Source organism: Periplaneta americana, chromosome 13 (assembly GCF_040183065.1).
Source record: "Periplaneta americana isolate PAMFEO1 chromosome 13, P.americana_PAMFEO1_priV1, whole genome shotgun sequence".
Taxonomy (NCBI): domain Eukaryota; kingdom Metazoa; phylum Arthropoda; class Insecta; order Blattodea; family Blattidae; genus Periplaneta; species Periplaneta americana.
Window position 1 is genome coordinate 85,814,577 of NC_091129.1, and position 15,900 is coordinate 85,830,476.

Here is a 15,900-nt window from a genome sequence, read left to right on the forward strand (position 1 = left end):
TTAAGTTCAATTTTCATTTTCTCCTTTCCATGTTATCTCTTTTTCTGCTTTCTATTTGTGGTTAACTTATACATACATACATACATACATACATACATACATACATACATACATACATACATACATACATACATTGCATAACATACACACATATTTGAACTGGTTATAATGGAGTTTACGTACGGTACGTGGTACAACATACAATTATAAACGTCTTCGAATGTTTGCGTTTAATTAAAATTAATAATCTCATTAATTTGCGTCACATTATTTCTGGTGACGAAGCATCGTACAATGTAATTTATAGTTGCAGTATCATGGTGCGTAAGAAACATAATCCGCAGGATTCAAAGCGCTCTCAATGCTCCCACAAACATTAAAAGAACACTTGCACCAGATACTGTATGTTCTCCTTTGAGAACATATAAGCGAGAACGCCATCCCAAACATTTCACTTAGTTGGTGTCTTACGAAAGAAAACTTGTTTTGGTTTACATTTACATATTGCTTGGAAAAGTTTTGGGTATCAACCTCCATTAGGTAAGTCCATAACCTTCTCCACGGTCCTCCAAACTTTTCATCAGAGATTTGAATAATTAGGCCTAAATAGTTTATCACGGTTTCAAAACTAACCTCTTTTTACAAGATAAAAGTTTACGTGAGTGATATTCAATATAGTTTAATAAAGTCTTGAATGCAGAATAAGTTATTTGAGCCACGATCCGGAAAGCCAGGGAAAAGAGAAAATACTGACAGATGTGTTGAAAACACGTAACATGAATAAATAAAGCTAAATAATACAACATTTTATAATTAATTACTTTATACATTAGTAATGTTAGAGTAGTGCACCATCGCGTAGTGGTGTAGGGCATCCTGTCTAGGATTCGCTTTACGAAATGCGCGTTAGTTCGAGTCCTCACGTGAAAAGAAAATTCCTCATGAAATTTCGGCCAGTGTATAGTGCCTATCCAGCATTGTCATGCATTTGGGGAGTTACGATAGGTAGCGAAATCCAATTATGAAATTATTATTATTATTATTATTATAAGTGATTTTAGATCATAAACCAAACTTTCATTGAGGTCGTAAATGGCCGTAAGTATACGGAAATACTAAGAACCTAGCCCCTTTAAGTATCTGTACAATAATGCAAAATATTCAAACAGGAACATTAGTCAAAAACTGAAAAGGACAGACTAAAATATAGCAGCACATATATCTATATTGATACATATAGAACTTACATGCATTATTACCGATTGGCGGGCTCGTGTTTTTGTGGTGATATGCGACCGCTTCTTCGCGCGGGAGAAAAACGAATCGGCGGCGAACGGCGTTGGTTTAGGCCTAACGTCCCGTACAAATAATGCGTCGGTAAGAGGCAATAATAAAACTTTACGTCGTTTCCACTGTTTATCAAAGCGTACGTTAAAAGATTGACATGGCGTACAAAGTTCTGAAATCACTTTTGCAACACTGTGTCTGCAATTTTACTCTGCACTCCCTTGGTTTCATTTTCCGACTGGCCTCTCATGGGAAGAACACGACCGCCGCACTGGGGTGGTATATCTATGAGTGTCCTTACCAACGTGTTGTTGAAAACAAGAAAGTTACAGTTTCACAATGATACGATACAATGTTGAACAAAGAATGTTTATTTTTTATTATCTGTTAAAGACGAAATCTTACGACAACTGTGCAGGTTAATTTCGACATCGTTCCCTTGAGGATACAATACCTTCAGGACAAGGTACAGGGTTTGTTTGCTTCAGAAAGAGATACCAAAGGAGGACAGTTTTGAATCAGATATTTATGCAATATTGCAGCTAAATCCTAGAAAATATTTGCGCTGATTATCAAAAGAATGCGACTCGCCACAAATAGGAATTAACATTACTAAAACTGCTTCAATATTATCCATGTAGCTTGGCAGTGAATCAACGATTACAGGAAAGGGATCGAAATTCTAGTTTGAATTTTCGTAAGTGGAAGTTGCAATCTGTTCATAATGGTACTATTTATACAGTCTGAATATTAATAAAGACGAACAAAGCTTGGTTCCATTTTTGCGGTTACATATACTCTCAGAACATAAAGCACTAGTGCACTTAAAACCCTCATTCAGTGCATGAATTTCCACTTCAAGATCAGAAAATGCGTGTGCGGTGTAGCATTAATACAAGCAATGTAATTAGTCCCATTTTGTTTTAAATAAAATTCAATCAACTCGAAACGTTATGTGCGACACATACTGCGACCTTTGTTTTCAGTGTTAGCTGAAGTTGAAATACTTTATGCCTACTTTCAGCAGGATAACATCACTACATACAGAGCAGCTATATCATTAGAAGCATTAGAAGAAATCTGTGATGACCGTGGGCCTTAACTCCGCCAGAATAAATAATTAAATAAGTAAATAAAATAATAAATAAATAAATAAATAAATAAAAAAGTAAATAAATAAATAAATAAATAAATAAATAAATAAATAAACAAAACGAACGAACGGTAGTAATAATAAGAATTATTGTTTTACTATTTTATTATTAGTAGTATTATTTTTGTTTCTGTGAAGATTTAAACTATGCATATTTATAGCACGAATGGCCGTACGGGCTCTTGCGAAGGATCCTGTGTACATGAGTTTGTATCATTCTATATCAATAAATGCACTTTATTCATTCAATCAACAAACAAACAAGCAAACAAACAAACAAACAACTAAATAGTCTCCAATGTTGACCACCTTGTTCTCCGGATTTAAAGATTTGTGATATTTATCCGTGGGGAAAACAAAAGTGTATATGAACAATCCATTTATTCTAGAAGATTTGGAGAATGAAACCAGGTAAGCTTAAGTGCTGACTGAAATTAAAAGTTACACAGGTGTTTCAGGTGTTTCAGAATTTCTATATTGATGTGATTCTAGCATTATTTTGAACAAATGTTTTGCTAAAAGTTGAATCAACATTACGTTATCTTATTGTATCCTATAGGCGTGCAAAGATAATCGTCGAGCACTATTTCTTTGTATTTCCTGTGGAGCTGTTTTGCTTCGAGCGACTGCCGCTAGAGTCGTTAACGACGATCGTACGTCTTGAATAGTCGTTCAGGAAAAGATTGAATATAATCGTCAGTCGCTAACATTTGTTGTGAGAAAGACGTGCATCATGGCTCCTTTTTTTTCTGACGCGGATGATTAAATTCTTCTCGAGAAAATGGCGAATCAACCCTCACTGTGGCAACTGTCACATGCGTCCTAAGGATCAAAGGGCCAAGGAAAATATATGGCCTGAGTTTGTCAATAAAGTTGGAAAATAAAGTTATTAATTAAGTTATTTAAATTTTTGGTACAGTCTCTCTTCATTTTTGAGCTCAAGTAAGCTTATATGGTGTTTTTTTTTCTTTTGCTCTTTTCATCCCATACGTATGGAGAAGTACTTCGTCGTCTTCCATCTCCTCAATCAAAAGGCATTAACGTCTACTCATTAAACTCATTATGTTAAACACAATCTTCCTCTAGAACGATGCGATTGCGAATGAAAACAAGCGACTAGTGGAAAATAAAAAAATCGCAGACGCTCCGAGCAAAATGGTAACCAACTATTATCGTTCAACGTTTCATCGTTCACTCATAATCGTTGAACGATCATCGCGATAGTCGCACCGAGGAAAGCGTACCTTTAAGACGCATTCTACGTATAGTAATAATGCCTGTAAGTTGTATGTGTCGCGCATCATATATGTAATATGTAATATGCATAGTTTGTATTATATTTAATTGCTTCTATTTCTAATTGTGAACTATTGTCGACTTACCATAGCATTTACTGAATGGAATAATGGAATATTACGTCTCTGCTTCTCAATTTCGCACTATTGCATTTTATTTCTTACTAGAAAATATTTGTTGCGAAATTTTCCGTGTAAGTAATCAGATTTACAGCTAAAATTCAGAAGAAAAAATGTACAGCTTTCGAAATATTATAACACTATATCGTTGGAAAAAGAACGTAAGGTATGAATCCTCCACCTGCAGCCAAGTCTTAACAGTAGTTACAAATGGAAATTTGGAAAGAGTTAAAAAAAATTGATCGAAAGTAGAATAATTTTCTTGTTAACGGATGCAAAAAACAGGTTCTCTTGTCGTGGTCTTTCCAAAATTGGACTGGGCCCTAAATTTCCATAATAGATCGAACACATTTTTCCCTTTTCTTGTCTTTCGTTATGATAGATTAGATATACAGCTAAAAAAGACAAATTAAACATTCTTACGGATATGATTCATTGGGACTGGTATCGGATTCCTAGGAGAACTGATTTGATCATTTAGAAAATTGTTAGCAGCAACAAATCCCCATTTCCTATTATATTTATATTTTCCATAAGATAATGACCTTTCTCTCTTCGTTTTCAGAATGGATGTCAACTCTACAGTCTTAGATGAAGTAGCGAAAAAGCAGCTTCTTTTTGGATGGTTGGACTTTACTCTTTTCACGCTTATGTTGGCTTTGTCCACATTGATTGGAATATACTTCGGATTTTGGGGTAAGGAAGAAGACACCCCAAAGGAGTATCTCCATGGGGGGAAGAAGATGAATACGGCGCCAGTGGCTGTCTCTCTTATGTCGAGGTAAATAAACAGAAAATGTGATAGAAACAGATGAAATGATAATTTCAAGTGAAAAATTGTTCCAGGACCGTGCATCGAACCCGGGACCTTTGGCTGAGCGCGCCAATGCTCTACCGACTGAGCTACACAGGAACGTACCAGACACTGGGTCAATTTTTCCTCTTATATTCGCATAACTCAAGCGGACTGACAAGACGTCAAAGACCCAACATTGAGAGCACACAAACATTGACAATGATTTGCTTCTTTTCACTCAAATATTTCCGTTTTTTTTTAATACGTCAAATTAAGCAATTAACTTAGATCGATTAGGCAGTGTACTATTCTTATATTCCGCGGAAAGTTATAAGTTGAACATTGCGATGTCAGATATCAAAGGTATTATGTACAACAAGAGACTATCCAGTCAGAAATAATACTTATTTGGTATATTTGAATTAGGAGATTGAACCTTTGCTTTTGTGTTTCTTTAATTTAAGAACAATCCAGAACATTTTTCGGCTTATTTTTGGAACACACTCTATAGAGGAATAAATCCAGATAATACTAACCTTAGTGTTATTTTAAAATAAGAGATATAGTCGAAAATTTGAAAAAAAAAAAAAAAAACAAACAAATTGAAATTACTGAAGTACAAATGTATCGCTACTTTCATGTATATTAGATTTCAGGTCAGTACGTCTAAATTTACGAAGTATGAAGTACATAGGCCCTAATATCTAATCAGCTATTACGTCTAATAAAAATAAGTCTACAATTTATCAATACCGAAATGTTTATTTTTGAAATAGGCTAAGTCTGGTTTGAAATAATATCTACTGGCGTATGGTCTAATGCCGAAATTTCTAATTGGAAGCAATGTCTAAAATCGTTTAATAGGAAAAGATATCATGCCAAAACGTCTATTTCTGAATTACGTCTAATCATAGATAATGTATAATGCAGTATAGTCTAATGCTGTTGTAATAATTTCCATTAACTTCATTGTTCAATGAGGTCAATTAAAAAGTAGAGGATAAATAACATTGCAACTCTGAAATGTTATCAATATACTAGTGTTACCTACCACTCTCTGATCCGACAAAGCCATGTAATATTGTCGGATATTGCCTAATTGGAAACAATGTATATTAAATATTCCCAGAAAGTAATCTCTTTTCCTAAGAACCTTACGCCAAGGCTCAAATTACAAATTGAACCATTAGAGGAAAATTAAAAGGGTTGAACTACCTTTTCAATATGTTATGTATACTGTATATAAATATATAATTTTCTCTATTCACACATTCTAAGAGTCGAAAACTGTTGCACATTTTTTTTAACTTGCATAACTTTAGACAGTTTTGGAAGTTAGACATGGAGATACTGGACATGATTTTAAGTTAGACATAGATGTATTCAACTTTATTTTACATTAGGCATATTAGTATTAGTCCCAATTTTTTAGACCTTCCGTCTTTAGATCTAAGGAATTAGACATTATAGTATTAGACATTAACTCTTTAGACGTACTGACCACTAACAGTATATTAAAATACTGACAGGTATTAAGGCTGGTCCACAATAAACCGGTAACAGAAATGAGAACGAGAACAGAAATAATGTTAAAATAAATGTATTCAAATGTGAGCATTCACAAGTAACTTCCACTTTCTCGTTCCCGGGATCCGGCAAACTTCTTGTTAATTGTGAATGCTCACAATTAAATGTGTTTATTTTAACAATATTCCGTTCTCGTTGTCGCTGCCGTTTCCGTTCCAGGTTTATTGTGAACCAGCCTTTAAGGCTGAGGAAATATAAATAAAATGCATCCTAAAGATTATCGGTTCTTTTGCGCTTGTTTTCTCCTTGAATATTTTCGAACTTAATTCAGAATAAAGGCTGATTCACAATAAACCGAGCTCGGAAACGACAACGAGAACGTAAATATTGTTAAAATAAATGTATTTAAAATTATTTCCGTTCTCGTTCTCGTTGTCGTTTCCGTTCCCGATTTATTGTGAACCAGTCTTAACAGACAACTTTCGAGAATGAGATAAGTGGTAACTGGACTGAAGCCCATAATTTATCTTGTATCTCACTCACTGCCCATGATCCTGGCAAGGACTGGCTCACTATATCTTCAATTTTATCAAATCTGATTTCTACAAATTCAATCAAGCATTTCTTTTTTTTTTAAGTATGCTGTCAGGTATTATGATGATGGGAATCCCAACAGAAATGTACCTTTACGGGACGCTGTACTGGTTGGGCATCTTATCCATCTTGCCCGTGGGTGTGATTACAGACTTCTTCTACCTGCCAGTGTTCTACGAGCTCCAGCTCACATCTACATATGAGGTGAGCATAAAAAATCCCGCATTTTCTCGAATACGCCGTGCACTTTTTTTTCCGAAATATACAAGTCTGATTTTCCTCCTAAGGTGATAGCCCATGCCATTATCCAGACGCGCAGAAAATAATTAATTGGTAACATTATTAAATGGCGAAAACATCGAAGAATGAAGAAGTTAATAGTGATGGCAGGTATTCATTATAACAAACCAGGTAGTATCATGCAAAATAAAGACAGTTAATTTACTGGCACGTGGTATTAATATTGCATGATATTGTGTAAACGGCCGACTAAGAAATACAACTGACGCGTGCAGTGGGAGCGCATAGAATGGGTGTAATTTATTGTTAACTGAAATATATTTGTATTTTGTTTTAAATTGTCGAGAATACATTTGTTGAAAGTTTAATTTTTGTAATTTATGTTTGTTCTATTTTATAATGAATTAATTAACTAATTTTCCATTGCTTTCAAAATTAGGGTGCGCGGCTTATTCGAGGGCGGGTTGTATTCGAAAGAATACGGTATGTAGTTGCTATTTACTTTCTCATTATAGGCCTAAGTACGCTAAAAAGCAACCTATCTTGAAGCTGAAAAAATTGTACTTCAGATTTGCACCGAAAAACACGTTCTCAGCACTCCAAACACTACCAGTCTGTGTTCAGTGATTTCGTCTAAAATATTACCTGTATTAAATGCAAATTCAGTACCTACGGGTCAATATAAACTATTCCGGACGGATCGTCATCAAATTTTCAAGGAAAAAACTTACATTTTCAACCAAAAAATTAAAATATGAAACTCCAAACGAAATGAGAAAACTGTCTAGCGATTTTTCTGTATTACGTAATCAATCTGCCTACTTTGTATGAAATGGATCACTTATATTTAAACAGCAATTCATGAAAGTAGAAGGTCGGTTTTTTGCGTCAACGTATTAAGAGAATGTTCGTGGACAAGTTTCGGCATAAAACCGGTCCTTCTCTCGCTCAGTAAAATTGTAAAAAATTCTCAAAAAAAACTATCATAATATTATTAGTATCACAATATTACCTACCTTTACCTTAGCAGATTCACTTTATATCTGTGTTTTGAATACATTTCGCATATTTTTGCTTGTCTATTTATCATTTGTTGAATTATTTTTCTTTTTTTTTGTACTCGTATTTAGTTGTAGATCTGATTCACAGGAAGAGAAGGTCTCAAGGCCTTTACTCTGCCAGATAACATAAAATAAAATAAAATATATTATTATTATTATTATTATTATTATTATTATTATTATTATTATTATTATTTTATAGAAGGAGAATTAAACCTAAGTTACTGGCACCCTTTCCAAGCTAGAAGTTTCTTTTTAACTATCGGTGTGTTAAGGTTTCCTCGCTTCTCCCTTGCATTAATCTCTACGCAGGACACAATGAGGGGCTTTCCTTATCAGTTATTGTACTAGGCCGGTGACACAATTTTTCTGACACATTACTTCGTCAATCTTGGTTACTCAGTTGTCTGAACTGTATACTCAGAAGTACGTATTTTAATCACAGCACTGTACAGTAACGTATTTCCTGGTTGGAACTTATTTACTGAAGAAATAATATGAGCTGTACTCAGACAAGGTATTTTCCAGAGACTGCATTATCGAAACAATATATTGTTAAATTATTTAATAAGTAATGAGCAACAGATTCCACTACTGAGAAGAGTAAACCTTTACCCAGGCTATGATCGATTCTTGTAGGGAACAGGTAAACTTTCTTTACCTTGAGCTGAATTTCATATTCACACAAAGAACTTCAAATGTTTATTCTATTAGATCATTCTTCCGACAACGTTTCTTCTTATTGGAAAGACAGTCTGTTTATCGTCACTTATTAAATAACTTAACAACACATTATTTCGATGATTGTGAATATTCTGAAAAAAAATTCGCCAAAATTTGCGTAAACCTATTCCTACTATTTCACCTCCAGAACATGCGTTTTATTATGGGAAATCTTTTTCTGTTCTATGCATCTATGGTTCAAAATATGTAGGGGAGATTTGGGTAGTATCGGACATCGGGTAATATCGGATAGTGAGTTTCTTTCATCTACCATCAGATGATAGTACCTGAATGACATGGTTACGTTTCTGTGATGTCGCATATAGAAAAGTAACCATGTCATTCAGGTACTACCATCTGGCGGTAGATGAAAAAAACGCACTGTCCGATATTGCCCGATGTCCGATACTACCCAACTCTCCCCTAATTCTCAATAGAGTTCAGACAATTGACTGATAGGCCTATTAATAATGTAAGGTATGTGATGCAAATATGGCAGATAAAATGGCCACATTACTGTTCTATAGCTAATTGATAATATGATAACCAAAAGTAAGTGCTAGTATGTCGAACTACGTGTTAGGAAGAGTACCTATATAATCAGCGACATTAGTGGATAATAGCAAAACTGCTTCCACAGGCCTTCTTTATTTGATTTGTGGCAACGGATTAAGACGGTGTTATGATATTGCTGTTGGTAAGTTTGTCTTCCATTTCCTTTCAAGCAATTGGTAATTATAGTTTCTATATAACATTTTATAACTTGATAATGCTCGTTACATATATCCAATGTTTATTTAAAATGCATTCATACTGAACTGAAGAATAGCTAATTTTTCGAGAGATAATATGGCCACATTGAATGTGACTATGTGTAATTTTTGGTGTTTAAGTACATGCACGAGGAATGTGTTGGACTCACAAAAACCGTATTTATTTGTCACACATATACTCATTTTTTTCATTTTTGTATTTGTTAATCTTTTCTTTTTTTAATTAAAGTGTTTTGTAGTCCTAGTCACAATTTATTTGTGGGAATATTTTTTTTGAAGCCAAGGATCATTATTTTCAATCCAAACTTCATTAATCACCAATAAATTTTTTCTTTCCAAAATAATGAATTTTCTTCATTATCGCCATATTATCTTCATATGCGCATATTACCTGCATAATGAAAAATTTTTCAACATGAAAAAACAAAAGCAATATGGTTTAAAGAAAAATCATGGATTAATTTTCTATGTATGCATAAAGAATCAAAGATCATGTAAACACACAAATTTTTATTTAGGGACTACCACAGTCATGAAGAAATTAATTAAAATTAAGGTGGGCATATTACCTTCGGGTACCTTAGTCATGAAATGCCAATTAAATTCTGTTGCCGGATCAGTACAATAACTGGCAAGGAAAAATCACGCACTGTGTCCTATGCTGTGCTTAAAAGAAACAAAAGGCCGGGAAGACCCAACACGTCGCCCGCCAGATAGTAATCTCGTGGCTCAGTAAGATTGCCAGTAACCTAAATTTGACTCACTCTGTTTTAGTTAACCCTCGAACTCGAAACAATTACAATGAGATTAGTTTCGTTTTCTTGTATATTTTTAAGTTAATCTCTATTCCCTGGTGCACTATTCCATTGTCTCCTTGCTTCTCACAGTATCTTCAGCTACGGTTCAGCCCCAGAGTACGAGTGATGGCATCTGTTCTTTCGACAATCGGTCTGTTACTCTACATGCCCATTGTAACTTATGTGCCGGCACTGGCCTTCAGTCAGGGTAAGAACCACAAACGTCTGAACTATAGATCAATGCTTATTGCCTTAGTGCTTATACACCACCACCACCACCACCACCACCACCACCACCACCACCACCACCTACCGAGAGGTTTCTTTTGCCTGTCCTAAGGGAAATTCCCTCTCCCGTCTTATAGCCGACAAGAACGCTGTGATTCTTCATTGGTATTATGATTTCAAAGTTTAAAAATATCGAAAGGTACATATAACTTTATTACGTTGCATAATTTCACGTAGAACTACGTGTAGGTGCGATGCGCGGTTCCAAGGTCGCCTGAGTAGATTTTGCAGCCTTCCTTGTCGAATTTTACCGGGCTCATGCTTTTGTTCAGTCGGCATCTTGGCTTATGTCTTCGGAATCCCAGAGGACTCGGCTTGCCCTTTAAGTGCAGTAAGTCTGTCGCGTTAGTACTTTACATCTTGTTTCTTATGCACCTTTGATATTTTGAGTAAACAGCCAGTCAGTGAGCACTTGTTGCCAAAGCAGCTGAGAACGGTACCACCCAACACGTCACGTCAGCAATCTGCCAATTACAGTTGCCAGTCTTATTGGCCATTGGTTGCGTCAAAGGCAAGACTCTCTCACTTTGCGTTTGTGCGCTGTGTCCTTGAGTACACTGTCCAATCAGTGGCATTTGTTGTCATTTCGGCTGACAGTGGTACCACCTCCTAAACAGATGTGACGTCAGGAACCTGCCAATCACAATTGTCAACTTTTTGGACTGCAGACTGTGGCAGAGATAAGATACTTGCTCTCAACGTTCCAATTACTTATTTCACGCGCCAGAAACGAACTGAGTTGCTGACATCAACGCTGTAATAATTGTGGATCAACGCGCGGTAACTCGATAACGGGCCAAATATTGAACATCTTCGTGATGTTATCAGCGTGTTCATGTTGGACCGGCAGTGGCCGGTCGTATCTCGTTTAATGGGGTGTTCCTTTCTCTATCCAAATGTATATTTGTACACTTATCTCTGTGTCTTTTTACACATTCGAGCAATAGCGGCGGGGGTGGTCTCATTTTTATATGAAGGTCAATTCCCAGGTTATCTTTCCACATGCCTAGCGAGGACAAAGACGTTTATCTATGTAAAGGTGACGCTGTATGATATGCTGTAAATGTGCATGATATTGTTTCAGTGAGCGGCCTCAACATCCACATCATAACTCCGGCTATTCTGATAATCTGCGTATTCTACACCATGCTGGTAAGTCTATTTAATAATTTATGGGCGAAGCAATAATTATACTGTAGCCTTTAACCTTTGTGTTAATGTTTTTACACAATCTTAATCTTTCAAAATAACCTCTTCATACACTTCGTATAATTATAAGAATGCACATATCAATAATATAAATAACAAATAAACAATACATAAGTGAATGTATGAATATTTAATACCATACATTTAAAGATGAAGAATGAATGAAAGAAAAAATAAATAAATAAGTTTCCGATTGAAATTGTTTGCGTGTGTTTAATACAGCTATCCTATGAAACATTTATTTAGCGGAACAGATAATAAAGAAAACTATCAATTTAGACTATAATAACACAAACGCACAAACTAAGCAATCAACGAAGCAATTACTAGATCAGTTGACCCAAGATTAAACAATTAACCAGAGAAAATATCCATAAAGATTCATCTAACTATAGAAACAAACTAATGAAAGAGAGAACTAAACAAACAACCTATCAATAAGGGGTTAACCGGAAAAACTATTAGCGAAGAATACATGTAATCAGACAAGAAAGAAATTAAAAAACTCAATAATAAATAGTAAACCAAATAGGCTATTAACAAAGGATTAATCGAATCACACAAATACATTAACCACTTAATTAAATCTCCAACCATTCAATCAAAAAACTCAACAATAAAGCGTAAAATTGGAAATCGATTAACAAAGTTTTAATTCAATCGCAAAAACTAACTTATCAATCAACGAAGCGATTAATTAATCGAACTACGCAACAATAAACAAAAACTACAGAAACAGTCAACAAAGGATTAATGTTATTAGACAAGAAACTAATTAATGAACGAAGTAACCAACCAATCAACCATTTCAACAACAAGTAACAAACTAGAACAGGTTAGGGCGTAAATAACTCGACTGAGTCACTACAGACAACCCATTAACTCCACATTCTACTTTCTCCGGCTGAGAGAGTAATGTTTTGGTGCAGTACGAGCAGGTAAGAAAGTCAGTGATGGGTTACATCAGGCGGACAACATAATTTTCACGAACTTTTGTTTCTCACTGGTCGTATAAAATCCAAAACTGATGCAAAGAGCCTTACTATGCGTTTATTTATAAGATGGTTTAAGTAAAAGGACATGGGAAGGGATTTGTCTGTCCCTTTCCCTTCCCCTCTTATGTCCAGGGCTGAACTACTGTAGAGAGCTTCTCAAGAAAGGATTCATTCAATTAGACACACTAACTAAATGATCAACGTAGCAATTAAGCAGTCCATCAACACGACAACAAAGGAAGAAACCGAAAATTCATGTAATAATCTAATGCAGTGAATATTTAAATGCAAATAGCTCTTATAACTATTATAATACAACTTTATTTATAACACGAAATTTAAACATGTATTTTTGTGGCGCAGGGTGGAATCAAAGCCGTGGTGTGGACAGACTTCCTACAGGGCCTTGTGATGGTTGTGTCAATGCTGACGACCATCACGTTGGGGGTTATTAACGTGGGCGGCTTCGGAGTTGTTTGGGAGAGATGTCGACTTGGAGGTCGGATTAGAATTTTTGAGTAAGCAGCGAATGGCTATCTTTAGATGTAACTATAGTGCTAATTGGAAAAGTAGTATTACTGGTACCAGAACTAGTTCTGACTGTTGTGCGAGTAGAAAAATTGTTCTAGTAGTAGCAAAAGTAGTAGTCAGTGTAGTTTCAATAGGAGACATTTTACTATTGGTAGGAGAAGCAGTAGTTACTGTAGTGTCAATAGGAGAAATTTTACTACTGTTAGCAGAAGTAGTAGTCACTGCAGTGTCAATAGGAGAAATTTTACTACTGCTAGCAGAAGTAGTAGTCACTGTAGTGTCCATAGGAGAAATTTTAACTACTGTTAGCAGAAGTAGTAGTCACTGCAGTGTCCATAGGAGAAATTTTACTACTGTTAGCAGAAGTAGTAGTCACTGCAGTGTCCATAGGAGAAATTTTACTACTGTTAGCAGAAGTAGTAGTCACTGTAGTGTCAATAGGAGAAATTTTACTAGTGGTAGCGGAAGTAGTAGTCACTGTAGTATCAATAGGAGAAATTTTACTAGTGGTAGCGGAAGTAGTAGTCACTGTAGTGTCAATAGGAGAAATTTTACTAGTGGTACCTGAAGTAGTAGTCACTGTAGTGTCAATAGGAGAAATTTTCTAGTGGTAGCGGAAGTAATAATCGCTGTAGTGTCAATAGGAGAAATTTTACTAGTGGCAGCAGAAGTAGCAGTGACTAAAATCAACAGAAGAAAATAGTACTAATGGTATCAGAAGTATTAGAAACTACGTATAATGCCAATAAACGGGTAGTACTGTATTAGTGGCACTAGAAGTAGCAGTGACTGTAGTGCCAGTAGTGATATTGGTAGTATTAATATCGATAATGAAAATAAGATTAGTAGTATCGATAATGAGAATAATATTAGTATTGATAATGGGAATAAGAGTAGTAACTCGTTATGTAATTACTTCACCGATCATATTATGAAATACAACAACAAAAATAATGTATTATCTATTTCCAGATTTGATCCTTCACCTTTTGTAAGAATGACTTTCTGGAGTTCTACCATTGGCCACAGTTTCATTTTCATCGCCGTGATATCTGTCAGTCAGTCTATGGTTCAGAAATTCATGTCACTCCCCACCTTAAGGAGTGCACGAACGTAAGGATATTTTAATACATTTATTTTTCTCTCGTATTAGAATAAAATCTTAGAAATAAAATTTATACAATTACTGTAGTTACTGTAGTCTCATATAGCCTTCAGAAAAATTAATTTTGAAGTAGAAACTTCTGGATGTAGAACAGGTAACTGATACAAATTGCCATAACCTCGTGAATCCTGAGAGGTTTGTTGTTTTATTTTTAAAGTCCAATATGATTCTACATTTCAAAAAAATTTATACACGGTGTTTTATTCCCCAGGTGACTAATTTAATTGGTTCCATTAGAAAAATATTTTTGAACGCATCCATTGGCGACACAGGAATCCTAACTTTAAAGTTCATACGTGAATATTCAAATACAATATCTCTATTAAAAGAAAAAAGGGAGTTGATAAGTATCTCATTTCTGTTTCAGATCGCTGTATTTGTTTCTAGTCCAAGCGGTTTGCGTCATGTCAATGAGTTGCTTTACGGGCCTGCTGGTCTATTCCAAGTATTATGACTGCGATCCTACAAAATCGAAGGTAATGTAGACAATAAGAACAATAAATTCTAACCTTCAGAAATATCAGCTTATTCAAATTGCTACTAAAATAATTTCAAATAGATTCAAAGCAGGTAGAAGAAAGCAGAATTTTAGAATTATAAGATAAGCTATAGAAACAGATTACTAAGGCCGCTATTCATAGTCGGTGACTTATTTGTTCAATAAGTATGACTTTGTTAAGTTATACTTATTGGAAAATCTTAACGTATATGATTCCGGTATTCATAGTTGGCTAATAAGTCGTACTTTGTTCAGTTTCATTCAATAAGTGTAACTTATGTGTATACAAATAAGTCGAACTTAATGGTATGAGAAATTGCAAGGCCATTGTCACGACAATGTAAATCAGACAGTCGATTTTCTTTTGTCTCTAAATTTGTATGCATAGCTTCTGTACGATATAATAAAATGATTAATGTAATTTACGAAAAGAAGAAAAGAAAATATTTCAGTTATGTACAGAAAGATGATTGTATTGAAGGAGATTATTCTAAAATATTCAAAGATTTAGAGAATAAGAAGACCGACGCAGTTTTTTGAAGACAGAAGATTGTAGAAGAATTCAATTCGTCGATACATATTGTGGAACATGTAGGTAAGCCTAATATAATATTTTCTTTGAAAAGTGTATATTATAACATAAAGAAAGAAATTATGAAGTTCGTTTACGCGAAGTTGGAAATTTTATTGTAATTTGGTTATAATGATTACAGAGATTTGGAAAACAACTACCGATAGGCTACTATGGACGAACATCAAATGTCACCAACGGAATGTTTTGACCAACGAACGTCAAACAGTGATGAATACATGAGGTGGTCTTCTAGTAAAAATTTTAAGGACATTG

The 15,900-nt window shown here is 34.8% G+C and overlaps 1 protein-coding gene across 1 annotated transcript in view; it reads left to right on the plus strand.

Moving 5' to 3' along the window:
• The first annotated feature begins 396 nt into the window (after positions 1–396).
• The window catches only part of LOC138712079 (sodium-coupled monocarboxylate transporter 2-like), a 28,874-nt gene continuing 13,370 nt past the window's right edge, over positions 397–15,900 (plus strand). Inside the window, exons 1-8 of the mRNA XM_069843471.1 lie at positions 397–540; positions 4,421–4,636; positions 6,817–6,976; positions 10,457–10,574; positions 11,739–11,806; positions 13,222–13,376; positions 14,362–14,502; positions 14,922–15,030. Of these exons, the coding sequence (XP_069699572.1) occupies positions 4,422–4,636; positions 6,817–6,976; positions 10,457–10,574; positions 11,739–11,806; positions 13,222–13,376; positions 14,362–14,502; positions 14,922–15,030 (966 nt within the window). The 5' untranslated portion in view covers positions 397–540; position 4,421. The remainder of the gene's footprint in view (positions 541–4,420; positions 4,637–6,816; positions 6,977–10,456; positions 10,575–11,738; positions 11,807–13,221; positions 13,377–14,361; positions 14,503–14,921; positions 15,031–15,900) is intronic.